The sequence below is a fragment of the Prionailurus bengalensis genome, chromosome B4, assembly GCF_016509475.1.
Source record: "Prionailurus bengalensis isolate Pbe53 chromosome B4, Fcat_Pben_1.1_paternal_pri, whole genome shotgun sequence".
NCBI lineage: Eukaryota > Metazoa > Chordata > Mammalia > Carnivora > Felidae > Prionailurus > Prionailurus bengalensis.
In genome coordinates, this window is record NC_057358.1 from 129,995,429 (window position 1) to 130,023,191 (window position 27,763).

General features: G+C 50.2%; 2 protein-coding genes across 37 annotated transcripts in view; one reads left to right on the plus strand and one right to left on the minus strand.

Annotated features, from left to right (window-relative positions):
- APOL5 (apolipoprotein L5) overlaps positions 1-6,082 on the plus strand; it is a 28,892-nt gene extending 22,810 nt beyond the window's left edge. The window contains 1 exon segment of the mRNA XM_043564301.1: positions 5,867-6,082. Within this exon segment, the coding sequence (XP_043420236.1) occupies positions 5,867-6,082 (216 nt within the window).
- Positions 6,083-10,010: 3,928 nt separating this feature from the next.
- Positions 10,011-27,763, minus strand: part of RBFOX2 (RNA binding fox-1 homolog 2) — a 291,584-nt gene continuing 273,831 nt past the window's right edge. For 17 of the 36 annotated variants that reach the window (XM_043563638.1, XM_043563639.1, XM_043563637.1 and 14 more), the window contains 5 exons: positions 26,578-26,617; positions 21,382-21,413; positions 17,715-17,803; positions 17,220-17,292; positions 10,011-15,559 (listed from right to left, as the gene is read on the minus strand). In XM_043563638.1, the coding sequence (XP_043419573.1) occupies positions 15,505-15,559; positions 17,220-17,292; positions 17,715-17,803; positions 21,382-21,413; positions 26,578-26,617 (289 nt within the window). In that variant the 3' untranslated portion in view covers positions 10,011-15,504. Of the gene's footprint in view, positions 15,560-17,219; positions 17,293-17,714; positions 17,804-21,381; positions 21,414-23,560; positions 23,604-26,577; positions 26,618-27,763 lie in introns of those variants that run through there. The other 19 variants (XM_043563643.1, XM_043563661.1, XM_043563642.1 and 16 more) reach the window with 4 other exon arrangements.

Consider the following 27,763-nt stretch of genomic DNA (forward strand, 5'->3'; position numbering starts at 1 on the left):
CATCTATCCATCCATCCATTCACTCATCCATCCATTCACCCATCCACCCATCCACCCATCCATTCATCTGTCCATCCATCCATTCACCCACCCATCCGTCCATCCATCCATCTATACACCCATCCATACACCATCCACGCACCACCTATCTACCCATCCACCCACCCATCCATCCATCCATTCATCCATCCACCCATCTAGATACTTAATACCTACCAAGTGAAAGGCATTTTTCTAAGCAGTGGGATAGAGCAGTGAACAAAACACACCCCTGCCTTCATGGGGTTTATAGTCTTGTGGTGAGAGAGTCAGTGGGAGAGGCAGACAAGAAACACAAGAAATAAGTAAATTATACAGTATAATATAAAGTAATGGATGTTAAGGAGAAGGATGAATCTGGGAAGGAGGCTGGGGAGTGTAGGGTGGGGCAAGAATGCAATTTTAAATAAGATCATCAGGGAAAACCTCAGGGAGGCTTTTATCTGAGCAAAGACATGAAGGCGTTGAGGGAGCCAGCCAAGAAGATATCTGGGAGAAGAGCATTCCGGACAGAGGGACAGCAAAGACAGGTTTAGGGAGCTGGAAGGAGGCTGCGTGACAGGAGCAGAGTAATGGCTCAGGGGCACCAAGAGGGGACAGGAGATGAGGTCAGATGGAGGCCAAAAAGTGCAATGTCTTATAAGCTATGGTAGGATTTTGGCTTTTACTGGGTGAGCTGGGTAAACATCGGGAGGGTTCAAGGGGAAGGATGACATAATCTCCCTTAGCTTTTAACAGCATCCCTGTGGCTGTTGTGTGGGGAAGAGACCATAGGGGCAAGGCTACCACAGGGACTGACACAGTCCCTGGGAGAGAAGACGGTGGCTTGAAATGGTGTGGCCGTGGAGGTGGTGAGACGTGTCAGAGCCTGGACCTATTCTGAAGGTAGAGCCCACGTTTTGTGAGAGAAAAAGACCATCATAATACCCAGGTGTTACCCTGAACAACAGGTCCTTACCCGAAACAGGTGTTGTGGCCGTGGGAGTGTAGGGCAAGATCAAGTTGCTCAGTTTGGACATGGCGAAGTTCGAGATACCCAACAGCCAAGCAAATGGAGGTGTTGAGTAGATGGTGAGACCTGTGTGTCTAGATTCAAGACGCCGGATCTCCAACACCAAACTGGTGAGAGACACAAATTTGTAAATAAATGATATTTAAAATCACAAGAGCGGACCGGGTCGTCAAGGATGTGCGTGTACGTACGAAAGAGCAGATGTACAAGGTCAGTGCCTTGGGTCACGCTGGCTTGAAGAGGATGGAGAGAAGTGGAGGAATCATCGAAGGAGACAGAGAAGGAGCAGCCACCGAGGCGGGGAGGGGAGCCGGGAGTGGGGTGTCCTGGGAGCCCAGGGAAGAAAGCCTTGAGGACGATGAGGTTTGAGCCCTGATCACATTTGGCAGCGTGGAGCCCATCGGTGGCCTTGACAAGAGCAGTTATGGCGGAGTGGCAGATCAAAGCTTGACTGGAGAGGGTTTAAGAGAAGGGGGGAAAGAAATTGGAGACTTAAATATAGACAAAGCTTTTGAGATTTTCTGGAGAACCTTCCAGGAAACTGGGGAAATCACTGCAGTGGGGGGAGGTGGGGAAGCAGGGAGTGGAGGTCAAGAAAGGAAGTAGCATTTTTTTAAAAAAAATTTTTTTAATGTTTATTTTTGAGACAGAGAGAGACAGAGCATGAACGGGGGAGGGGCAGAGAGAGAGGGAGACACAGAATCTGCAACAGGCTCCAGGCTCTGAGCTGTCAGCACAGAGCCCGACGCGGGGCTCGAACTCACAGACCACGAGACCATGATCTGAACCAAAGTCAGACGCTTGACCGACTGAGCCACCCAGGCGCCCCTTTCACACATATTTTAAGAGACTGTCGCCGTGGGGAATCTTCAGCGCTATTCCCTATCAGCAATAAGGGTCATTCGAATCTTCCCAGCCTGAGGAATCCTTGTGCAATCCAGACTCTCCTTGATTCTTGTCCCTCTCCCCTCTCAAAAAAGAAACGACGAAATACGGTTTACTATGCACTGGGAATTGTGCTAAATAGCCCATAGTTACTGCTTAGTACTTTGTCAACACTGTGCTGAGTACTTTATAAATACTGTCCTACTTCATCCTTGAACCCCCTCCCCCCCCCCCCCCCCCCCCCCCCCCCCCCACCCCCCCCCCCACCCCCCCACCACCCCCCCCCCCCCCCCGCCGCCAGTATGTACATTTATCTCCAATTTACAGGTGAGGAATCTAATGCACAGAGACATTAAATTGTGCAAGGTCGACCAGTTAGCAGGCGGCCGCTCAGGGATGGAACTCCGAACCCTCTTGAGCCTCGACGCCTTGCTCTTAACCACTGCCCTACGCTGCCTTGGTTAAGTGTCCCAATTAAAAGGGGCGCCTGGGTGGCTCAGTCGGCTAAGCGTCCGACTCTTGATTTCAGCTCAGGTCACGATCTCAAGGTTTGTGAATCTGAGCTCCGCATCAGACCCGGTGTCAGCGCAGAGCCTGCTTGGGATTCCCTCTCTGCCTCTCTCTCTCTCGCTCTCTCTCTCTGTCTCTCAAAATAAATAAACAGTAAAAAGCATCCCAGTTAGGAAAGGGGGCTCAGAGAGACGAAGCGACTTTTTCAAGGTCAGACCATTAAGGAACAGTCGGGCTGGAATTTGTACAGGTCTGTGTTGTAGGCTGGAGGCATTTTAACTTCGAGTGAGCCAATCCTGACATCACTTTACTTTTAAACATTATGTGGAGATTTCACATCGTTTACACTTGGGTGCACACGCCCACATTAGCATTTATATTCAGCCTGTGCTTGGTGGGAGAATTTTCACATGCACTGACCTACACTCTTCCGGAGATTTCTGGAGCCTTGGGGTTGGTCTAAGGCAAGAGTCAGCAAATGATCGCTGAGGGGCCAAATCTGGTTCACCACTTGTCTTTGTAAATAAAGTTTCATTGGAGCACAGCCACACCCCCCTTTGGGGAGAGCCCCTGGTTTCTTTCCCGCGATAATGGCAGACTTGAGAAGCCTTGACAGAGGCCAGGCAGTCTGCGACACCTCAAATATCAAGGGGTGCCTGGGTGGCTCAGTCGGTTAAGCATCCGACTTCGGCTCCGGTCGTGATCACACGGTTCGTGGGTTCGAGCCCCGCGTCGGGCTCCGTGCTGACAGCTCGGAGCCTGGAACCTGCTCCGGATTCTGTGTCTCCTGCTCTCTCTCTGCCCCTCCCCCACTCGTTCTCTGTCTCTCTCCCTCTCAAAGATAAATAAAAACATCAAAAAATTTTTAAAAAAAAACCCTCAAATATTGATTATCTGGTGCTTTACAGAAAGTTTGCCAACTTCTGGTCTAAATGCTTCAAAAGAAGCAACTTAAGGGGCGCCTGGGTGGCTCCGTGAGCGAGCGTCTGACTCTTGGTTTTGGCCCCGGTCATGATGTCGCCATTTCATGAGTTTGAGTCCTGAGTCGGGCTCTGTGCTGGCAGCACAGAGCCTGCTTGACATTCTCTCTCTCCCTCTCTCTCTCTCTCTCTCTGCCCTTCCCCTAGTTGCGCTGTCTTTGTCTCTCTCAAAGTAAATAAACTTAAAAAAGAAAAAAGCAACTTTTGAGTATCTAGAATTCTGGCTTTTGAAATGGGAAAAGGCCACCCTGAACCGGGAAGTCCATCATTTCAGAACCCAGACGGAGCCCGAGGGTGATGGTGAAGCCGCCGGGATTCTGAGAGCACGGCTCACACCTGCCCCCTCCGGCCACAGCGCCACACAGCCCTCTAACAAGCTCGAGGGACAGCCTGGAGGAGGCTTTACTGCGAGCCTGCGGGGAGGCCAGGGTACAGCCTCCCTTCCTGCCTCCTCCAGAGCTCACACCCCGTCTGGTCATCCGGCCTCCTCCTGTAGACGAGACACGGAGCCGAGGATGGTGGGATAAAGGCGTCTAACAGAGCGCCTCGTGCCTACTGAGCCGTCGGGGGAGGGGGTGGCCTCCCTTTTTTGGGGGGCGGGGGGAGGAGGAGACAGGGATGGCCTTTCGCTCTTCCAGTTTGGGCTCCTCATTATTGATTCTAAGCCTGGAAAGATGCTCTGAAGCCAGAACCGTAAGGTGCCCTCAGTGCCTGGGTATGGAGGTTTCGAATTTGGTCCCGGCAGACAGAAACTTTCCATGGAGATGGGAGCGGGAGGGCATCTGAGAACCGGCGTGTTCCAGAAGGGATCTGGCTGCGGTGCACAGACCCATGGCCCTTGCATTCAGCTGGTCACTGACTGAGACCGACCCGCTGCCTCCTTCCCTGCGTTTGAAAATAGATTAACAGGGGCGAACGGGTGGCTCAGTTGGTTAAGTGTCCGACTCCTTTTATTTTTTAATTTTTTTAATGTTTATTTTTAAGAAAGAGAGCACGAGCAGGGGAGGGGCAGAGAGAGAGGGACACCCAGAATCCGAAGCGGGCTCCAGGCTCCGAGCTGTCAGCCCAGAGCCCGACGCGGGGCTCGAACTCACGAACCGTGAGATCAGGACCTGAGCCGAAGTCGGACGCTCAACCGACTGAGCCCCCCCAGGCGCCCCGGCGCCTGGCTCTGGATCTCGGTTCCAGTATGATCTCACGGGTTCGTGAGTTCAAGCCCCGCGTCGGGTTCCGCACGGACACCGCCAGAGCCTGCTTGGGATTCTCCCTCTCCCGCTCTCCCTGCCCCTCACTCACAATATCTCTGTCTCTCTGAAAAGAAATACATCAACTTAAACAAAAAGATTAATAGACGTTCGTTTTTAGAGGAAAGAAAAAGAGCGAGAGACATTATTTTCTAGAGGAAAAAGAAAGGTTAACAGATGTGATTTTTTAGAGGAGTTTTCAGGCAAAACTGAGTGCAAATACAGAGTCCCCGCAGGCCTGCTCTCCCCACCCACACAGGCGTGGTGCCTTTGTGACCATGCAGGGGGGCGTCGATGCCAGCCTTTCTAAGTGAACCTGTTTTCTCTCAGGAGGACTTTGGAGGTCTCCAGCCTCTGAGGCGACGGCGGGATCCACGGTCATTCAGGGTGGCGGTTTCCAGCCAGGGTCCAGGCCAGCGTCGCCTCCCTCTTCACAGGATCCAGAGGCCCAGCTCTCGCCCAGGCCAGTTGGGGCAGAATCCCCCGGGTGTGCAAATGCCCTGCAGCTCGGGGTGAGAATCGCAGGGCCCGGCCGAGAGCGGGATCAGGCGGTTTCCAAGATCCACGCGTCATTTTCCTGCCAAGGCCCCGGGCGGGGCCGGGTTCGGACCCCGCTTGGTCAGAGTATTGGTCCAACTGCCCTCCCGAGGCTTCTCTGCGGCGCGCGGCGGGTGCAAGGCCCTGTTGTCGACCGAGAAGGAGAAGGAACTTTGCTCCCAGGGGAAGACAGAACGCTGGGCTGGGGGTCTCCGAGCAGACCGTCCTCGGCCCTGGGACAGAGCATTTGTCGAGGCCTGATCTTCCCCTGGGGAGACCGGTTGCGCTGCGGCATCGGGAGGGTCCCCACGGGTCCCCCGGTCTACCTGAACGTTCTATACATGGAGACGCAGCGGGGCAGAGACTTGACCGAGAGCACAGAGAGCTGGCTCCGGCCGAGAGAAACAGAAGCCTGGCAAAAAAAAACAAAAACAAAAACAAAAAACCAGTGACTTTGGTCGCCATCGTGATAGCCGTGGGCACCTTGGGTGCGCGGAGCTGAGGGCATAGTCCAGAAGCCCCTCTGGAGGCACAGGGACGGGAGCCTGAGGCTGGGAGCCACCTCTCGGACCCGCATCCTAGAGTCATCTCGTATTTCCCGGGAAACCTCTGGGGAGTCAGAGTTCGGTGCCTGTCACCTCCCGGGCTGTGTGTTCCAGACGGTGTCTTTCTGTGGCACCTTCAGTACAGCTTGTATTGTACTGAAGTATATGCGGGCAGGTGCCCAGCGAGGCGGCAGAAAACCGGACACGATTGATGGTTCTCCGCCCTCCGGAAGCTCGGTCTGCTGGGAGGCCAGACACGAGCACCGTTCCCAGCGGAAGATCCGGCTTCTCCGGGCCTGGTCTTCAAGTGGCACCCGTGCGCGTGGTTAGCGGATGCTGCAGGAGTGGGCTGAACGTGGCTCAAAGTAGATCTTCGTGGCTACAGTCTGTCAAGTGGGAAGACTGATGTGGGAGGGGAGGGGGTCAAGTCGACAAAATAAAACTTGTAAAGAGCCCGCTATGGCGGGGGGCGGGGGCGCCTGGGTGGCTCAGTCGGTCGAGTGTCCCACTTTGGCACAGGGCATGATCTCACGATTATCGTGGGTTCAAGCCCCGAGTGGGGCTCTGGGGCTGACAGCACGGAGCCTGCTTGGGATTCTCTCCCTCCCTCTCTCTCTGTCCCTCCCTGACCTAAAAAAAAAAAAAAAATTAAAAAAAAAAAGATGACTTTTTAAAAACTGTTTATCCTTGAGAGAGAGAGAGAGAGACAGAGGGTGAGCAGGGGAGGAGCGGAGAGAGAGGGAGACACAGAATCCGAAGCAGGGTCCAGGCTCCGAGCGGTCAGCCCAGAGCCCGACGCGGGGCTCGAACTCACGAACCGTGAGATTGTGACCTGAGCCAAAGTCGGACGCTTAGCCGACCGAGCCACCCAGGCGCCCCCAAAAGAGATGACATTTGATCTGAGCTTTGAAAGTTGAGGACAAGTTCATTCGGTGTGGGAAGAGGGGCAAAGGCCAGGGGAGAGGGAGGCACGGCTTGTCTGGGGGGCAGTCCCCGGCGGCGGGGCCGGGCGGGCACGGGAGCCAGCGGGCAAGGGGGCCTGAGCTGGGGGCGTGGAGGCCTTGAGTGCTGTGTTAAGGGATTTGGATTTTAGACTCTGGAAAATGGGAGTTTCTCAAGGATTTTGAGGCAAGGGATGATGTGGTCACATTAATTTTAGAAGGAGAATCCAGGCCCACGTGTAGAGGGCTGGCAGGCCAGGAGAGGAACATTCTGGAGGCAGGGGTCCGGCCATCCCTCCTTCACCAGTGGCTGTGCTGAGTGCTGGCCACACGGCCGGCCAGGCCCTGGGATGCAGCGGGGTGTTTGAGGCTGCCCGCCCGAGTGAGAGAAACCTAGAAGCCAACACACGAGCGAGCCAGCTGACCTGAGATGCTTTCGGGATGGCTAAGGGCTCCGAAGGAGGTCAAATAGGAAGTCGTATAGGTGGAGGGGGCTCGCGGCGACTGGCCGGTCACCGAGGGGCAGGATTTAACTGGGGAGAAGGATGAGAGCCGGGGCTGTGTTTCCGAGCAGAGGAGGTTAGATGGACGGAACGAGCTCGGCGGAGGGGCAGGAGGCCAGGCAGCGTGGTGGGGGGAGGTGGAAGGTGCCGGGGCCCCGCTCCTGCCCTGGGCAGAGCAAGCGGGAGAGGCAGCAGGCGGATCCGGGCATGGGCAGTGGTGCTGGGCGCAGAGCAGGCTGGGGCCGGGGAGGGTGCTACAATCGGGCACCTGGCTCAGCGAGAGGGACAGCGCGGCAGTGAAAACAGACCGAGAAGGTGCAGGGGCCCGAGGCAAACGTGGGGGACACCCTCCTCTGAGCAGGAGTTTTCACTCGTCCTTTCCTTTCTCCTTTGGGTTTCAACACGGTGATTGCCAACGTTTGTTCAGCTCACCGACCGAGGGAACGCAAGGTTTGGGGGTGGCGAGACGATCTCCGGGGTGTGGAGTTTTGGGGGAGGGGGTCCCGGACTTCGGGGGGGGGTGGTCTGTCACCTGCGGAGAGCGGAACCTGACGGCAAAGTTCTCGGGAGGGGAGGGGCCCAGGGACACGGGGACTTGCAGGCTGGGTGGAGGAAGAGGACCCTACAGAAGGCACAGGGACAGCCAGGGGCAGGGTACAGCTGGCTGGCTCTTGGATTTCTGCAGGAGTCCCTTAGTTTCTTTTTTACATATTCGTTACTGGGGACAGCGCAAGCGGGGGAGGGGCAGAGAGAGGAAGACAGAGGATCCGAAGCGGGCTCTGTGCTGACGGGCTGACAGCAGCGAACCTGATGCGGGCCTCGAACTCACGAACCGACCTGAGTCCAAGTCGGAGGCTCAAACGACTGGGCCACCCAGGCGCCCCCTGCAGGAGCTCCCACAAGGGAAGCGCCAGGAAACACCAGAGCTCAGAGGTCACAGCGCACAGACTCGGGCTGCACTGGCTAAGCTTGGATCCTGGGGCTGCCGCTTCCTACTTAGGTGACTTAGGGCAAAAGTTAGGTCACCTCTCTGCAGCTTCCACGTCTTAAATAGGGGAGTGACAACATATCAGGTCTGGGCTTTGACTTCTCCCTCCTTGGAGGCTAGGTTGGCCCGTTACCGTTTCCCGCATCCTGGCAGAAACACGAGACTGGGGCAGAGACAGAGGGCTTTGGTGCTCCTGGCACAGGGGACTGCGGGAGCCTCGGTGTCCCCAGGTCCCGTGGGCGTGGAGGGAGAGGTGATAGGAGCCCGGATGGATGCCGAAGGTCTACACTGCAGCCGGATTATGCGGAGGATCCCCGTCTGGCTTAGCTTGTTCTTTGTCCCGGACGGATGCTCATTCCTGGGGGGGGCACTTGGCTGCGAACACACCCCTAGCGATGGCCTGGGAGAAGAGCAGTCAGGACTCTGCCCACGTGGTGTACTCAGCAAAGGAGGGGGCGCCCAGAGACCCGGGAGGGCCGGTGCCCAAGTGCCTGCCTCGGGGCTGCGAGAAAGATCGAGAAGATAACGTGGATGGCTCTCAAGTGGGACCCGATTACTCACTCGGGGCGACCCCAGAGGGGAAGGCAGGCTGGAAACTGTGTCTCACTTCATGCAGCCCTCCCCCCCCCCCCCCCCCCGCCCCCAACAGATTGTTTCCACGTGCCTGGTGCTGGCCGTCCTGACGCCCAGGCGCTTGGACCGGGCTGGGGAGCCGAGCAGGTGGTGTTCTGGACAGAAGCGCATGACCACGCACGCGCGCCGTGTTGGTAACAAGCGGGTTACCAACGGAGAACAGACTTCGGTGGTGGGCGCTGCTGGGCAAATGGAGGGAAACGGGGACCACTGGAGAGGAAGTGGGACCCACTAGCTAGCGCGGTGGCAGCAGAGGGACCTTCACCCCCCACGGTGGCTGTGCAGGTGGAAGGATCACGGGGCATCAGCGGGCAGAGATCGATTCCAGTAGGAGAGGACCTGGGATCTTGCAGAATTACTTAAAAAGTATGTTAAAGGTGTAAGCAGGTTTAAATGCCAGAGGGACTAACGAGTAGGAAATGAAAGGTTGACCTCGCAGGGGGGCACGACAAAGGTCCCCGGAAGGATGAGGTGCGGGGCACGAGTGTGGGGGCAGCTCCTAAGGTGAAGAAATGTGTTTCCAGTAGAAGAGGAGAGGGGGGAAGAAGGGGTGTGAACTCGGGTAGGTGTCTGGTGGCAAAGCACATTCTTTCAGGGAGACGGTGACACTTCCATCTCCTCCACGCAACAGGAAGCAAGGTGACCGGAGAGCCGAGCGAAGGGCACTGGAGGCTCGTGGAGAATTCTGGAGACCGGGGGAGGGGGGAAACCAGCACAGGAGGGGCGGGTGAGAAGGTCTGGCCAGGGGAGAGAAGGGCCAGCAGGACCCCACAGGAAGGAGAGGGCACAGGAGCCCAGGGGACACCACGACAGGGACAGTGAGGCAGGAAGGTCAAGTGGCCGGAAGGGGAGGGGGCAGCGAGAAGTCCAGGAGAGCACGAGGGCTGAAAGGAGGTCAGAGGCAGAAGCACAAAATGCAGCTTCTGCCCAGCCCAGAGGAACCCTCGGCGAGGCACTCCCCACCGCCCCCACGGCCCCCACCCCCTCCCTCCCCCCCCAGCTCCCTCCCCCAGACTCAGGCCTCACCTACCTACCCCCCCAGCCCGCAAGACCCAGAGCCAGAGCGCCCTCCGCCCAGAAGGTGCCGCGCTGCCTCCTCTCTCCTCCCTCTGAAGAAGTCAAATCCAAGGGGTAGGTTTTGAGCCTCCCGGAGGCAACAGGGATCCCCGGATCAACGCACACAGGCCCCAGAATGGTGTTTCTCTCTTTTATTTAAAAACAGTGCTTCATTACCATTTGCAAAGGCAGAGGCAGTGCTCCTCCTTTGCTTAGAGTTTATAAAAGCCAGCAACATGATCAATAATTTATACACATGGATAGTAATACAAAAAAATAAGGAATAAAAGCTAAAGATCTAACTACTCCGACCTTCACAATTCCAGCTACTTGATAATAATAGGAGTAACCCAATGAATACTGTATGGTCTGAAAGCTACTATACAATATGATTCTTAACGAGAAGGGGAGGGAGTCAGAGACTGTCACAAAGCCCTGGGGTGCTTCTCTGGAGTTCGCAGGGAAACAGGACCCTGGGCAAGCAGCTCGGGTGTCCTAGGAAGTGACTCTGGGGGTGAGGGGGTGGGGAGAGAAGGCGAGGTGGTCAATTATACAAGCATCCCACGTGATGCCCCCGTGCCCCAAAGGTACCTGTTTTGCCATGGCAACGGGAGGGGGCCGGAGAGGCTGCGTGTTGCATGTCGGGATGGTCCAGTCCCTGCCATGGGGGTGGGGAGGAGAGGAGAGGGTCTGTGGCGTTTTCAGCCTTGCAAAGATTTGGACTGAAAGGCTCAGAGACGCAGGTCGGTCGCCCGTCAGGGACGAGTCAACTGCGCTGGCTCTCTGAGCACTTGAGCCCTAGCTTACGTGTGTCAGCCCCAGGTTTGCTCCAGCTATTCACAAGCAGAATTAGAACACAAGAAAAAAAAACAAAAACAAAAACAGTTCATATCCCTTAGGGAAAAAAGAGGATCAATTCATCACTCGATATATGATACAGCCAAAACGAGCACACACACACACACACACAAATACTGTGAACAGAAAAATACAAGAAAATGGCTAAGCTGGGAGTCTCAACGGGGTAGAGACATTGCTTAAAGCACTTATCAGTCCCCAGAAAAACCAAACCGAAAGTCACTTAAAAAAAAAAAAATTCAAAACCGCGTGCACCCCCTGGGAATCTGGTGTCGGTGACTGGGGCAGGGGGTGGGGAGAGGAGAGAGAATTGATGTTCCCTTTTTGCTTGCCAGTGTGACCGGGCCTTCCCCACACAGGCGTGTGTGACCACCAGCCAGAAGGGACACGGAAAGGCCCTCCCCACCCCCCCAGCCCCCCGCTGGCAGTCTCCTTAAAGGCAAGGTTTGCATTTTGGCTGACGAGCAGTTCCCTCAGTTACCAATCCCTGCCAACCAGCACTACCATGGCTGAATTGATCTACCGTTTTCCTGAGTAAACTGTAACTGGCTACAGTTCCGGTAACGTGGAGAAGAACTCAGCTACTACAGCCAACTTCGGTACCCGAGGGGTCCCCTCCACGCTCAGCTCCTCGCTCCTGGTCCATCGGATTCAGGAATTCGAGAACTTGCTGGAGTCTGGTCTGGAAGCCTTGTTTTCAAGACGGGTGCCAGGGACTCGACTGCACTCACTAAACCAGAGGGCACGTGCTGGCTTAGGACACCCGGAGCCTACTTGGAGAGGGCCCTGCTTCACGCTCTAGCTCTTGGATGGCTATTGCCTGGTTGATCAGTAAAGCAAGTATGAAGAAGTACACAGGAACAGGGAAAGGGAGGGGAGAAGAGGTTTGTGGACAGTAACATTGCCAAAAAAAAAAAAAAAAAAAAAAGTGTTTGATGCAACAGAGAATCAAGTTTCACTGGTGTATACCTACAAATGGTCAGACATCTTCAAGAGCATGACAAAATAAAAACACGCAAATTTACGTCTGATGTTCACCTTGCCCACTATTTTTTTTTCCTATCTTATAACAGTGCAAACAGGTAACTTATGCTTTTTGAAACACCACTACCCCTTCCCCAACCCCCACCCCCCAAAGTCCCTTTCTTCCTATCAACTGGGGGAAAAAAGTCTGCAATTCTGCAAATGTTACTGTCCTAGAGGCTGCAAGCAGCAGAGGGGGCTGGACGCCGGGCTCCCGGCCGGCGTGCCTTCCAGATGGACCCTGGCGTGGCCTCGCGCGCCTGCCCGAGGAAAGGGGGGTGATCAAGGCCTTCCTGCAGGTCCTCGAGGTGGCTTCCATCCCGAGTCTACACCTCCCTCCCATCGGGAAACTAACGGGGGGTGTTGACTCACCCACTGCTCTGCTGCACGGCTAGGAAAGTATGACCTGAAGTCAGAGCGGCCCAGCCCCTGAGGGGTTCTACTTTTCAGGAAAAGCTGCTGTCCCGGGTTTCTACTGAATAACGTCCACTAGCTCCCCTCTTAAACTAGGAGTTGAGCCCCAGTGCCCTTCTTTTTCGAGGACAAGTGACACCGGCTCCATCCCACCTCACGGCTGCGGGAGGCCGGGGGCGGCCGGGGGCGGCGGCAAGGCCGGCAAACCCGAGCGCCTTAACAACGCTGAGTCACAACGTCTGACCCGGTGAGCCGCGCACCACAAGGGATTCCAGAAAAGACCTAAGGGAGACCGAGAGGACGGTTTTCGCTAGGGGTCTCCTTAAAGGAGCCCAGCTTCTCTAGGAGTAAGATGCTAAGCACAGGAGTCCACGCCAGGAGCTACGGGAAAGCTGTGGAAATCGGTCACGTGCTGGCCTTCAGCATCGGTGAGGTTTTTGGATCATCGAGCGGCATCCGCCCACGAACCCCCAGACGCCAGACTCCCTCCCGGCTCGGTCGCTCGGTGCGACGGGAACCAGAGCCGGGAGCAGACAAGCCTCGGTGCTCCGAGGAACCTGCCTCCGAGGGGGCTGGCTGTACGGAGTCTCAAAGTTCAAGAGGTGAGGGGGAGGCCGACACCGTCTCCTTCGGGTGCTCACGGGAGCCCCGAGTCTCAGTGCTGACGCTAAAAAGCAAAGGCCCTCTGGCGAAAGCCGAACTCTGCTTGGCCTTCCTTAGAGAAGGGAGCTGGAGGAAGCCGTGCTCAAAGCCATCCCTGGAGACGCAGCAGGGCACGCAGGGCCTGCCCGCGGAGTCCTCAGCCAGAACCCGCTGAACTGAAATGCACGCAAGGAACCCCAAGCTCCAGCTTCCGCCTCTTTCCGAAGGGCGGTGGGGGCTGCCTTCTCTCCCTTTCCCACCGTCCTGGTCTCTCTCTCTCGGACAAAAGAAGAGCAAATGATTAAGCTCATTCCCCTGCGACAGCCACAACCACGTCAAATCTGGCCTGGTCTCCACCGAGCCGTGGTTTGCCATTTTTGTCAATGGCCCCTGTTTGAACACAACCCGAGGTTTCTCTGTGTCTTTAGTCAGTAAAAGCTCTCCCTCAAAACAAAAGCCAAAAGCAAAGGGGGGAAAAAAAATCCTCCCTGCCCCCATTCTCTAGAACTGTGATAGCCCCCGCATCCCATGAGCCCTTCCTCTAACTAAAATATTTACATACAACACAACAAAAATTGTCTTAACGGCAACGAACCAAACTTTGGCTTGGGGAGGAGAACCGTTCAAAGTGGCCAACGGCCCGGGCAGTTTGGTGTCCCCTGTTCCATGCAGTCCTCCCCAGAATCAGTTAAGATTGCATCGAGGCCTCTATCTTCCTTGACGTCTCCCTTCGTTTCAGGGACAGCCTCTCCCCCGGTCATCAGGAGAGCGGGGCTTCCGAGGGGGGAGAAGAGTTGTGCTTTACACGACAGGCCAGTCCCTCCCGGACAGATCACTCTGCTTACAAAGGATGCTTCATGCTGCCATGTGTCAGTCATTTTAATTCAGGGACACGAATAGTCATCAGTCAAGAACATGTGTGGAGGCAGGAGTAAAAAAACAAAAACAAAAACAAAAACACAAACGGAAAATAAACCCATACCAAACCGGAAGCTCCATGTCTCTGAATTACTCCCTTGAGCAGCTATCCCTTGGGTGAGAGGTCACCCTAGTACCAACGTGAATAGACCAGGGAGCCAAACAGAACGTGCTTTTCTATTTTCTCAGGCCTTCATTTTGGAAATGCGGCAGGACCCTGGCCTCTACCATTACCAGCTAGAAGAGAAACGCCTCTCCCCTACCTTGCTTATACATGTAACATCAGAGCCGCAGGGCCGCGGCAGTGACCCACTGCTGCGGCCACCACATGACTCTTCCTGGCAACACAGAAGATCCTTGCCATGTCAGACTCTCCTTCCAGGATGGGAGGGGAGCAACCTCAGGGGCTCGGATTTGATATCCTGTAGTGTTGGTATATACGCCAAGTGGGCGGGTGCTCGGCTGGCGTCTTTGGAGGATGACGAGAAGCCGGGCGGAAGGGCCACGAGAGCTCAAGACTGTGGACAGAGAAGTGGCTCGCAGAGGCCCCGGGAGCTGGGGATTCCTATGGCTTTGGAGCCAGTACAAAGCGCCCCTGCCTGCCCTTCCGTGCCCCGGTCACCGCAAGCTGCCAGGGACAGCGGACCCGGCACTCAATGCTTGATCTTTTGCTAACGGTTTTCATACGTTTTACACCTTGTACTGCCCTCCTGATGTAAGAGAAAGGACAGGGATATCAGAGCCCTGCCAGACACCCTCCGATATCCCTTTTCTTTTCCTTACTGTCTTTACTGACTCCCAACACTCTGTACTTCTAACCCTCAAGCCGGGAAATCTGGTCGCTGGCTATTTATTCTCCTGTCCCTGGGTCCTAAATTCCTGACTCTTGAGGACGTGGGAGCAGGGAGTTCGTAAAAGGACAGATGAGCCAAGCCGTGGTTCAGAGGAAGGAGAAGAGGCCCAGCAGGAATGCTAGGATCTCAAGAAAGAAAAGAATGATCTTTTTCACACTCCGGAGTTCATTCTGAGATCGGTTTCCTAATGAGGTGTTTATTATCCACAGTCTGAGAGCGTGTTTGGAAATATTAATACTATAATTCCAAAAACTATGCCAACCGTCTCAGGCTGTGCAGGTAAGATGATTGTAAAAAGGATGGAGAAGACAGGAGGGAAGAGGAGAGGACAGTGGCTTTTAATTCTCCCGCTTTGCAAGCACAAATTCCTGTCATCTATCAGCATGTGGATTCCAGCCACAGCCAACCAGAATTGCCTGCCGAAGACCAGAAACTCAGAAGACGAGAAGAATATCCTGTCGCAGAAAGATCTCCACTTCTGCTTGTCCCCCAGCCACTCAGCACCGGATACACTTTGGTAACTCTGCCTGCTGATTTCTGATCACATGCATTCATCAGCTCCTAAGGTCTCTCCTTCCTCATGAACTGCCTCTTCCGTGATTGACAGAATGAGCTAGCACGGACATACAGACATGGAAATGCATTATTTTTTTTTTTTTTTACCACAGTTAAAAAAAAAAAAAAGGAAAAAAAAAGAAAAAAATGCACAATCTTTGGAACAAAAGAATTAAAGGCAGAAATTTAAAGGAAAAATACATATTCAAAGAACATAGTGAGGTATAAAAAAGTATTCTCTCTTTTTTTGTGTTTTTTTTTTTTGTTTGTTTGTTTTTCCTCTTCATCTTGCTATAGAGTTCCTCTACTAGTAAATATTGCAATAGCCAGGCCTCATGAACTGGGGGGCTGTCCCATTTGCGGGGTCTCACGTCACTTCAGTAGGGGGCAAATCGGCTGTAGCCACCTCGGTATAAACTCGCCTGCAGTAATTAGAGACATAAAAATAATTAAAAGGTTGATGAGAGAAACATTAAAGGCGAAGAAAAGTGTCCTGAAAAGGGATTTGGGAGAACAGTTTCTTTAGAAGCTTCAAAGCAACTGGTACGATGTGACCTTGTGCAGTGACATTGGGAAACCAACTTCTGCCTCTAAGGGGCTCAAACCAGAACCCACGACACTCACTGCTGCCCCGATATTCTCAAGAAGAGGGTATGACGACAACTGTACTTAATGGTTTACATGAATTAGCAAAGAAGGGAAACTCAGTAGAGTTTAAAACCAAGTCAGTAAATAATCTGATGTTTAAAATTTAGCACGAGTTTCGGTTTACCTTGATGACATCATAGCTGATTTCACCTTCTTGCACATTACCTGTCTGCAGGGAACAGGTGCTCAGGTGCTCTGACCACTAACTGTCACATACCACGTTCGAGATGGTGCTGGATTTAAACCACAGTCAATCTTTTAAATATTAAAGTCTAGTTCCTCTATAACCTACAAAATGTGCCAACTAGGTGCTTCTTGACGTATCTGAACTCATTCCTTCCTTCCCTCCCTCCCTCTCTCTCTCTCATTTTAACTGGGCTTTAATTCCTTTCTTTTATCTAATGACCTATCTCCATTAAAAGTTCCCTAGGAACATCTCTCTCCTTGGGTCATTCTTTCGGGGTCGGATCTGTATCTTTTTGGCACATAAAATCTCAGCAACTTCTATCACTGTCTTTATCTTGTCTGTCTGCACCTACATTCCCCTCAGGACCCTGTTACTTCCTCCCACAAATCTATCATTAGAAATTTAGTGTGAGAAATGATGGGCTCTCTCATATTCCTCCCGGTCTTAAATTTCATTTATCACTCTGCCTCCCCATCACACACTGTCGTCCATGACCCCCGGGCTGCTGCCTGGCTGTACTCTGGATGGTACACAGCGTTAGGAGATGTTGCTGTGACACGGTGTGTCCCTGCTGCGGCCGGTGAGTCACTATCACTGGGCCTGGAGGTATCCAGGCCACCACAAAAATACCACAGTGAGGGTTCGAGTTTGGTTGGGGGGAGGGTTATTCCAAATTGAGGTCTATGGATCTTTTCTACGCTTCCAGGAAAACATCGTATTTTGCTATGAATGTTACGGATAGAAAAGACCTTTGTAAGGCATTCATTTGGTGATTTCTAGTGCTTTCTGCCAGAAGGCTCAGAAATGGCAGGGACGTCCTTTGATATCTGCATCTGAAACTAATGCACAGGTTTTGGGAAGCTTACTGTGAAAGCTGGAGAGTCTCTCCCCCGACATCTCTGCTAAGACCTAGCAGTTAAACCAAGCCACAGGTGTATGTATCCAACATCTGAGCCAATATAAAGCATCAACCTGTTCCCTTCTTTCTCTCCCAAATGATGCCGTCACCCAGGGCAGACTGTCACTATTCATGCCTTTCTGCTGCCGGTAACCAGGTCAAGGGGCTCACGCTACAACACACAGATGAAGGTGATATGAATTTCCAGCTAGTCTTCTGTGGCTTCAACACTTTGGCAATGGAAGAAGGGCTGAATTTATTACACTTCTAGAGCTTCTGCAAACTGCAGGTAAAAGTTAAAAGGTGTAAAGTGGTTAAAAAAAAATACGGTACATATAATAATACTCACCACAGCGCCAACTCCATAGCTAGCGGCAGGAGCCAGGGCGTGGTAGGGGTCGGCTGTGTATACTCGGCCGTAACTGGAGAGAAGAAAGACAATCAGGGAGAGCAAGAAAAGGCCATGATCTAAAAGAATGAGAGCGCTTACTGTGCTAATCAAGACTAGCGAGTAACTCGGTCCTCAACGTTATTAGGGAACGGGCAGAACGGAAACCTGTCCGCTTCTACTCCCAAATGCAATACCTCTGGAAACTTCTGAAGGACTTCCATCAAATGGAAAAGCAAGGAGGTGGGGATGAGGAAGAGGGAGACAGGGAGCCTGGGGTCAAAGCCAAAGAGAGACAGGAATAAGCGGGAGGGGGGGCGGAGCACAGGGCCCAAGGGGGTCTGCAGGCATCTGGAGCCCAGGGTGGCCCGAGTGGCGATCCGGAAATGGTGACAGGAGGAAGGCGGGGCGGCACCTGGGTGCCCCCCCCCCCCCCCGGGCTCCCCGCCCGCTTACCCGTCGCTGTAAGCTGCGGCGGCGGCGGCAGCGGCTGTGGCCGCGGTCGCGGTAGCCGGCTGTGCATATCTGTAGGCTGCGTATCCGCCCTACAGGAGAGAAGAGAACTGACTTTACAGATACCTCTCCCCCGACGGCCGGACCAACACACACCCACCCACACGCAGACGTACACGCACAATGACACAGGGACAGACGCAAACACGGACACACGTGGGAGGAGAAATGTTTCAAACTGCATCAGTCTGCATGTTATCCTTCCCCTGGCACAAAATTAAGCTCCACCCAACGCAGGGATCTGCTTTCCAATTTAGGACAATTACAAGAGTAAACTACCTCAGTGGGACCCGTTCTCCGATGTAAGCAACGAAGACATGATCTCAGACCGGTCTTACTTCATGGTCTTTGCTGTAACTTTCAACAGGGCAAATATTTGCAGGAAGGTGGGAGAACGCTATCTGACTGATGGGGAATGTAAATGTGTATGTGTTAACTTCAGATTCTCAGGCTGATTTATTGCTAAGAGACTACAGGATGTAACAGAAAGGTCCTCTCTGGTGCTATGCTCCATCAGGACTAGGCTTTTTGTCGAGAGGCAACGTTTAATAGGAAAAACCAGTGTAGATCAGGGGTTGGAACCTTCGGGCTGTGAGCCGATGCAGCCTGCCACCTGTTTCTGAAAGCAGGCGTGACGGCACCGTACGGCCTCCGAAGCCGAAAACGTTTAGCCCTCGGCCCTTCGCAGAAAAAGTCTGCCGGTCCCGAGCTGCATTTAGGACTGGGGCAAATCAGATTACGAATGGCTGAGGGCCTTGCAGTGGGATTCAGCTAGATGAGTTGGGCCTCCCTCCATGGCCTGAGCATTTGCCTGCATTTATTTTCCTCTCCTGACAGATTCAGAGGCCCTTACTTAACACCCAGTCTCACTGCGCACTCTGGAGTCCTTCTTCCAGTGGTTCCACTATCCCCTCGGTCCTAGAGGCTTCCAAACTCTTCCATCCTATTGTTACTTCCCTTCAGTTTAGGGGAACAAACACCCCAAAGGTTTCCGCTGTCAGGGTGAACCACATATACTCTCCCATGAAGTGTTTCAAAGAAAATCACAACAAGAAGTGCTATTTTAAAAAGCGGCAAGCCCTACTTTTTTTCCTCTTCTAGACTTCGTCTATTTCACCCACACCTCATTCAGGTGTAAATTCTTATGACTATTTCTCCCTCTCAGATATAACTATGTTCAACTGGTACACGCTATGACACCATCTCATGTACGCTTTCTCTACGTGAACGCTCTGCATTCCGGAGGAACGTTTATACTCTTGACGTCATCAGCAGTAGCTTCCAGCGTACGTTCAAAGTATCCCTCTGACTGGATTACAGTAGTTACGTATTATTTCTCTTTGTTCTTCAAGTGAATCACTCAGGAAAGCAAACGTTTCTTTCTCCATTACAAATTCTTCCACGTATAAGTAAGAAGATTCTAATTAATATTACCAAACACTGGCAATGACATGGTAATGGATAGAAACAAGGCGGGAAGCACCCTCGGGGGCTACCTGAGATCAACACGTTCACTCTGAAATCCAGCCAGGTCTATGGGAACAGACTGATTTGGGCAAAACTGTACACATCCAGGCTGTAACATATACACCGCTGTATCTGTAACTAAAACTAGACCTATCTATACATACACACGCCATAAAGTGTCTCTTTTCCTGATTGTATCTATGGCTAGCTAGGTAGGTCCTTTTTTAAACTTCTAAGGAGCAGTAAAAGTATGTGTTAACCAAAGCAACAAGCCAATCACTATAGCTGAAAATTTTAAGCTTTAAATGAACCTGAAAGGCTCAATTTTTCATTATAACTACAGATGGTTCCATTGGTTTAGAATTGAAGTTTGCTAGAGTGAGGTCTACACCAGGGCCGTCTTTAGGAAAACTTTGTAAGCAACGATAGCGTGGTAAACAGCCATTAGGTGGTCTGTGCCTTCAGTATTCCAAAAGACACCAAAATAATCTTTAAAAATTTAAAACACCAATGTAATCAAAGCAGTTAAAGCCCAATTTGTGTTCACCTGAGTAAAACACTTAAAAACTGAAGTTCTATGCCATAGGGCAGAATATACATTCCCATTAAGGGATTCTGAGGCTCAGTACGGACCTGACTCTCTGAAAGTCTCTGTAAAGTTGAAAATACTGATTTGATTCTATCAAATCATCACTTCGAGTGGTTAGCATACTAATTCTGGAATTCTGGAAAAGGAGGTTCTGAATGTAGTTACTGATAGGACCACTCCCTCTTGTGTTCCTCAACCTGCAAAGAGCCATCAGAACCTCAAGAGATCAGACTGGGGGAAAGGAGATTCCTTCCAAACCAGAAGGAAATGGCAGAGAATCTATGTGCAGTAGTTTCCTTCTATCCTAACTCAACTCGGACTCTGAAGTTTGAAATTTGATGAGGTTCTTTGCTATTTAAATTCAGGAAAACCAGAACAGGAATACAAGTGTTTTACTGATCAGAAAAAGCTTGAGGAGAATATCAGCATGAAGAAAAACTACGTGAATGTTTGTTTTTTTGTAAGTTGGTAATATTTCAACACGACGAGTCTCCTGATTACTTTATAATGGTGCTACAGAGAGGCCCTTTAAAAGGGGGACTATGTTTAGGATGGAAAGATACAAGCTAATTTGGTAATTCATCAGTGACTACCCCAAAATTAGAAAAGTTAAGTTGTATTATCATGGATTTACTTCTCTTGGGTGTAGTCATACCCCAAAGCACTTCCGCTGCTGCCTTAAACAAAATACATCAAAAACTGTAAGACAGAGACACTTCGGATGTCTCTATCCCTACTCCGATTTCGGAGTGCACAGAGCTTCCGGGCTGAGAAATCGTTTTCTCGGCTTTTGCTTCTACCGGCAAGTCTGAGGTCTTTGGCAGAACATGAGAACAAAGTGCAGTTTGAAACACCAAGGTTTTCATTACTGTTTCTTAAGTTTTTCAGAAAGAACAAGGGCGGGGAAGGGGGTAGGAGACAGGGTTCAGGCGTGGGGGGGGGGGGAGGCGGGGAGGGATATGGCGCCACATTTATTAATCACATTAAAAACTAAGCATGCCAACATCTGGAGCTAAAACAACCAGCAAAATCACCACGTTCAGACTCGTATTGGCTAACTCTATCTATCCCAGCATTCTCTTGGGACAGCGGTTTGCCCTAGGCTCTACCACAAGCTCGGTGAAGTACACAGCCTCAGGTACTAGAGCGTGCAGCCACAACAACCGGCTATTACGGAAACAGTCAGTCACCACTTGAGTTAACATTCCAGACCCTAACGACGGGCCCTCCCCAGCCCAAAGAAATAGTCAAGGTCGCCCGCCCTAGCCCTGGCCCACACCACGATGTTAATAATTATAACAAGCAGTAACCCATCTGTTATGTCAGAGAAGGGAACAGAGACTCCACTGAGAGGTTTAGAGTGGGGATGCTAACATGTCTTCAGCTGACTGCACAAACAAACAAACAAAAAAAAAAAGAGGAGAAATAATTCATTTGGAGATATGAAGTCATGAAATAGCTGATGTGTATTGCTTTTAACCATGCACCGATGCAAAACTGAAGCAACCATTAATAAAAATTAAAAAGGACATATGTATTTACACACAATCAGACCTGTTGGATCTGAAGCAGTTTGCAGACTCTATCTGTGTGTGATTTGAAATAAAACAAAAAATGGGGATTAGCATGGCCACAGCACACCCTAATGTAGGAGGGCACACATGGACTGCTTTTTGGAACCCTGAGAGCTGGATACATTTGGCATGGGCTGAGCCTGATGCAAACATACACATGCCCCGTTAAAAGGCTCGCTTTCTCACTCCTTTATAATTCATTACAAAGGACTCCAGAATGTTCCCAATAGGGGTGGCCCGACGCTAGCTACATCGCTCCCCTATTCACCCTTCCTGACCCTGACCGCATGGTCCAGTCCTGACCCGCAGCACTCGCCGGCCCTCCGTCAGCACCCATCCACTCTGACCCAGAGTTCTTCTGCCATAGCGCCTGTGCTGAATGTTCTAGCTTTCCACATATCCGTAAGACATCCCTGCCTTCAACTTCCAGCTCTTTCCCAGGACAATGCGGTTACCTTGAAGATCCTTTTGATGTTCATGTCTCAGCTCTCCAGGGTTCACCATCACCTGCTAGGGATTCTCTACTCCACTCTGAATCAGTTTTAGCATTTAATTAACTTTATAATGTTGCCACACTGACCACAGGACGCTCCTGCACAGTTCTGTTTTAACCAGAACAAAATGGAAGGGCTCTACAGATCCTGCCCTCCTGTATCTGCATTGTCTATTAGGAGGATCTCATACTGGCAGACATTCCCCTTCTCTTGATTTTAACCTAGCCGTGAATTTTATTTTGGTTTTGTTTTAGATTTACATGAAAACAGGACTTTGGTGAGCATGTGATGTCAAGACACCTTCTTTCTACCTGGAAGACAGTGACATTATGTGACACTGAGGAGAAGAGTGTGTGTTTTAAGACCAGCAGACAAAATGAAAGCTTTGGTCCCTGCACGTGATGTACAGATTTACTGAGCAAGGGCGGTGGGGGCGGGTGGAGAGAAAGGCAGATGTGATGCTTAAAATCGCTACAGGGAGCAGAGACCTATCCCCACGAGCTTGGGTTGACTTTGGGTTGACCTGCTGTGCCTCTGGGGATCGCTTCATTTGTCCCTACACGATTCTAACTCCTCCCTTCCCTTGCCTCCTCCCGGCTCCAGCCGCCGAGAAACACTGTCTAGATGGGTCCTGGGGGGTGGGGGGGAGGGGGGGGGTTACCCTTCTGTGGCAATAGGGCTCCTCTGATTAAGTGTTAACACAGACATGAGTACTAAAAACTTACAATAATGATAATACTGTTGCTGTTTTTGACGGAGACCTATATCTACTTTGGAAAGTAGATACGAAAAAGTTTTAAAGACACGTACTTAAATTTTATTTTATAATTACTTTAAAATTGGGGTTAAGGGAAGAAATGGTTATGATCAGCTTCTTAACTTGCACTTATCACTTCAATGGTAGACGAGAGATGATCTTTAACAAATCAAACCTCTCAAGCACGCCACCATTTCACATGCCCCCAAGTTAGTTCATTTCCCAAACCCGGCCGGGAGGCCACATAAGGAGTGTGACAGGCGGCCTGGGGTTCTCTCTCCCCAGCATCCAGCTATCAGCAGATGTAACGGTGAATGATTATCCAAATGAACTCACTGACCTTGTTTTAAGGTGAAAGGAAAGAGGGCGAGGGGAATACGTGTTTCAGTTTTACGGCCCCAACAGGTCTAGATTTTTAGGCAACCTGGAGGTGAGGCGAACAGCACGGTCCAATTACGATTGTGGCCTCACCCCGGGGCCCAATCGGGGACTTAGGAGTCCTGCGTGGACAGACTCAACTTCCTCCCTTCTCTCGTCTCCTTCACAGTGGAAAATGTCCTCAACTGCTAAGATCTCCAAGTATAAAAGACCAGCTTAAACGCCATGGACAAATGCGATTGGCAAACTAAAAGAGGTGGCAGTGATGGGACAGTGCAGAGCACACGCCTGGCGTGGACGGAGGCGACGGGGCAGGAGCACTTAATTTTGGAGGCGGTGCCGTCACGTATGGGACTTGACTGTGCGCTGCTGAGGTATAGCAGGGCTTAGATCACACGCTCACAAGTCTCGGTTGTCCAAAAAAGCCTCTGTTCCCATCTCTAACGTGGAGCTGGAATGGTTAGTATAATTCAATTTTTTCACTGCAATCCACAATCTGATTGATTGGCAGGTCACACTGGCACTCCTACCTGAGGTATTTTAGCGCTAATGATTGGTTCCTGTAAGACTATTCTATAACAGAACACAGGAAGAGCAGTTCAAAAAACACAGCTGTGGAAGGAAAACAATCATACAAAAAAGCCCGCTAAGGGGCCCACCAGCCTTTTCTTTCCTTTGGATGCAAGCATGCTTTTCACAGGATAAGAATCAGGAGCAGTTTGGTCATCCCTTTAAAACGTGCATCAGGGTGAGCTATGCCTTTTCTACTGGTCAAGAAAAAGAGGGGCGGGGAGGACGCGCGATCCGTCTGCTAAGCTCAGGTCTTCTCGGGGCGGGGCGGGGGTGGGGGGGCTTTCTACAAACTGCAGCCACAGTTGCTAGATCGGTTCTCTGGAGAGGAACGTGGCACAAAAGAAACAGAAAGGAAGCCAATGGCTAGCAGGGGTTACGGACTAACAACAGAACAGGGGAAAGAGATTACAACAAAAATCTCTCTGAATGAATAGCCTAAATTAGTCTAACTTAAAGCCAGCAGCCTGCACTCTTCCCTCGTGATGTTTCTTCAAGCTCCGGGTCAGTGCACTTGTACTGGATTAACTCTCCTGTCTTCCTATTGTAACGTGTATCTCTGAGGAAACAACTCAGTGTATAGGGATAGATTTCCGCAGTGGGGGAGGGGGGGTGGAAATGTACAGAGAGAAACAGGAAAACTCTAGGTAAAACATGGGTGAGTGTGTGTGTGTGTGTGTGTGTGTGTGTGTTTTAGAAAAAGCATCCCTCGCTCCCTCACACATGGAAGAGGGAATCTAAAGTTTTCAAAGCTACAGTTGTATCAGACTTCACTCAACAGTTACCTCATAATGCATTCTTGTTTTTCATTAGTGGGGTCGGAAAATATTTCAGCACTAGGGACCACCTTTTTTCCTCCAAGTGACTGCTTTAAGATAGGAGCTAAGAAATGACAGTAACATTGTGATTAATTCCTTTCATTAATAAGACACCACTGGCCAAACACGTATTTCAGCAAGGTCGCTGAATTACTCGTTTAGTTTCATAAGGTGATCCGGTTAGTAGATTAAAACAAAAATGTCAAGGGTATTTTTATTTTCTCAACGGAAGTACAGAAAAGTCATCTCTCTCTTAATAAAATCATATGCTGTGACCTAAAGATAGGAGAGAATTATAAACAAATATTTGGTTGGTTCACTCAAACAAGGGGGAAGTAGGCAATCTTACTGAGGTAGAAATAAGCCATACTTTAAAAATCCCCAAATAAAAAAGGTATCAGAGGAAAAAAAAAACAAAAAACAAAAACTTTGACTCAAGAAAATAACTCCAGTGCAAAAGCGTGCTCTAACAGACCAGATTTCAGGAAAGCAATTTAAATAACGTAAAGATGACTTTCATGAGAACATGGATTCTAATGTATATGGGAGAATGTACATGCGAAGAACCTATGTAAATATGTATATTTAGAAAAGTGTCATCTGGTATAAAAGTAGGAATATTTCCCCAACCCTCAAGTTTCACTGTGAGCACAGGGAAAAAAGGTATCTTTCGTTACTTCTGGAAAACCAGCTGAGGAAAGACGTGGATTTTAATTAAAGCACTGATAAGGAAATATGGATTAGTTGAGTTTCGTGCTGGGTTATATAAATAACTGATGTAATCTGGGTAAGTCACCATCTCTTTAAGAAACAGATCTACGAAGTGAGAGGGTTGGACCAAATCGTGGCTAAGACTCCTTTAAGCATCTGTTAAACTAAGGCAAACTTTGAAGGTCTACTCTACATAGGACGGGTGTGTCCAGTTACCTCCTTACTTCCTGCACCACAGAGTCTCTAAGGACATTCTGAAAGTGCGCCGAAGTTTTCTGGTTGCCAGAGAGTCTCTGGCAGAAATCTGTGGCAAAAAGTTCGCTACAAAGGTACCCTTATTGATTCGGGGAGGTAAGGGTGGAGAAAGCACTTCCGGACAATTCTAACCTATGCCCAAGGAATAATTTCATCCTGACAAGTTTTTCTTAAGAAATTGTTTCTTAACGACCTGGGTGGTTAGACTAAGCTTGCATTCAGAAACAGAGCATTTGGAGAGGTCCTAATAAAAAACCTCGAAACTCCAAACTTTTGACTCTTTGTCAGTTAGATCACCTTGTCCACATTTTAAATAATATGTGACAAGCCAATCGTGGAACTTTAGCTACAACAAGACAGTTTCAATAATGGATAATAATAACGATGATGTTAACATTGCTGGTACAATCAACAAGTCCTGGATGGTGGTAGAATGTTTGCAAGAAGAGTCTAGGTTGCCAATTATGCCACTCATTCCCCTCTAGATGGCTCTTAAGGAAAGAGACCCAGTAGCTGTGGACCTTCTGATAGCGAAAGGCTGTATGTAAGCACTGAGTGTTTGGTTGCCTCTCATTATCACCCACTTTCCGCCGACATCAGCTCCTTACCTCCCTCTCACAGGATAATGCTCTCTCAAAGTACGGAAAATAGGAAAACACATAGTTCAGAAAGCTTACTGCCGTCTACATAAATCAAAGCTCCAATGATCTAAAGAGGGATGTGAAATGAGAAGAAGAGCAGAAAAGAGAGAGAGTTGGTTTAAGCTAATATAACTATCCTGTTATTTATGTATGCACATGACACGACGGTATTAAAAGACTTTAAACCTGCTGATCATCTCGCAAATAAATCACAGAACATCTGTGGGTATAGGGAAGGGAAAAGAATATGTCCAGTAGACTGACTCTAGCAATGATCAGGAAACCCAAAGGCTTAGTTTTTGCACCCAGGGGCAAGCGCAGTGGCAGAGAAGCATGCTTGCATTCTTAAATATATAAATATATATATATATATATCCACAAGGAAAAAGAAAATAAAAATCAAATAAATTATATGTAAAAAAAAAAAAACAAAACAAAACAAAGAAAAAACAAAAACAAAAACAAAAAAACCAAACCAAACCAAAGAAACAGAAAAAAAAAGGCTGGCTTGTCAGGGAATGGGGTCGAGAAGGCCCCGGTGTGTGTACTTACATAGAGGTCAGCACCGTAAAATCCGTCCTGGTAAACCACACTGCAGAAAATCCACACAAAAACAAAAACAAAAAAACAAAAGAACAGAAACACATTCCGGTTATTGAGGACGGCAGCATGCACATGCGCTCTACACAGGCAGGTGATGTATGAATACGTAACCGGGGCTGGGGGGCCGCAGCGAGTCAGCGAGAGGACCGTGCACGGGCACGCGCACGTCGTACAGCTCCAGGACATGCGAGGCGGGAAGGGCGCGCGCCACTCGAATGCACACCTGAACGCTTGGTAATTAAAGGAGGGTTAAAACGATGAAAGCATTCCCAGAGGGCCTGACAGAACTATCAGAACTCTGCTGGATTAGAAACATCAACTTCTCATACCTGGAGTTGTTGTTGTTTTTTTTTTTTTAAAAGCTTGCCCTAGGAGGAAATTTTCTTTAAAGAATTTCAAAATGTGTGTGTGTGTGTGTGTGTATGCGTGTGTGCGTGTGTGCGCGTGTGCGTGTGTTGGGGAGGGGGGGAGAGGTACGGGGAAAGGGGGTCTAACATAAGAAAACTGAACCGAAAGAATCCCATTAGGGCAGGACCTGTACGCAGAGTATGTCCCAAAATTAGGTTTAGCGTTTTGTTTTGTTTCCTAGAAGTATGTACGTTTTTCCTGATATCCATACATCACCTGCTTTTTACCCTGCACATTAGACATGCAGTAAGATTTGGCTGATCACACGAGCATGCAAAGTATTATTATTCAGCATTTTAAGAACCAATGCAACACCTCAGAAAAACAAGTCAATCAATTCTGACCAAAGTAAACAGAGAAATGTAATTAAAAAAAAAACACAACCAAAAATACCCACAATGCATTGCTTTCACAAGCAGAGATAATGAGCTAAAGGTTAAGGTGATTGGTCCAAGGTCTGAGAATTGAAAAGGTGCAGTGGGGATCCCAGATAGTAACAATATAATCCAGAGTGGGAAGGAGTAACTGCAAGGTTTTAGGGGCTCTTTTTTGACCGTTAAGAATATTCATGGAACTCTGAAAAATTAACTGATAACTGACGTTTTGGGCATGACCAAGGATCATCCTGTTTTATTTAAAAGGATAAAATGGAGAACAGTAGCTGATTAGGAATTAGAAGGGTTTATTTTCCTGTTCAGAAAAATGAATTTTTATCAAACAAAATACA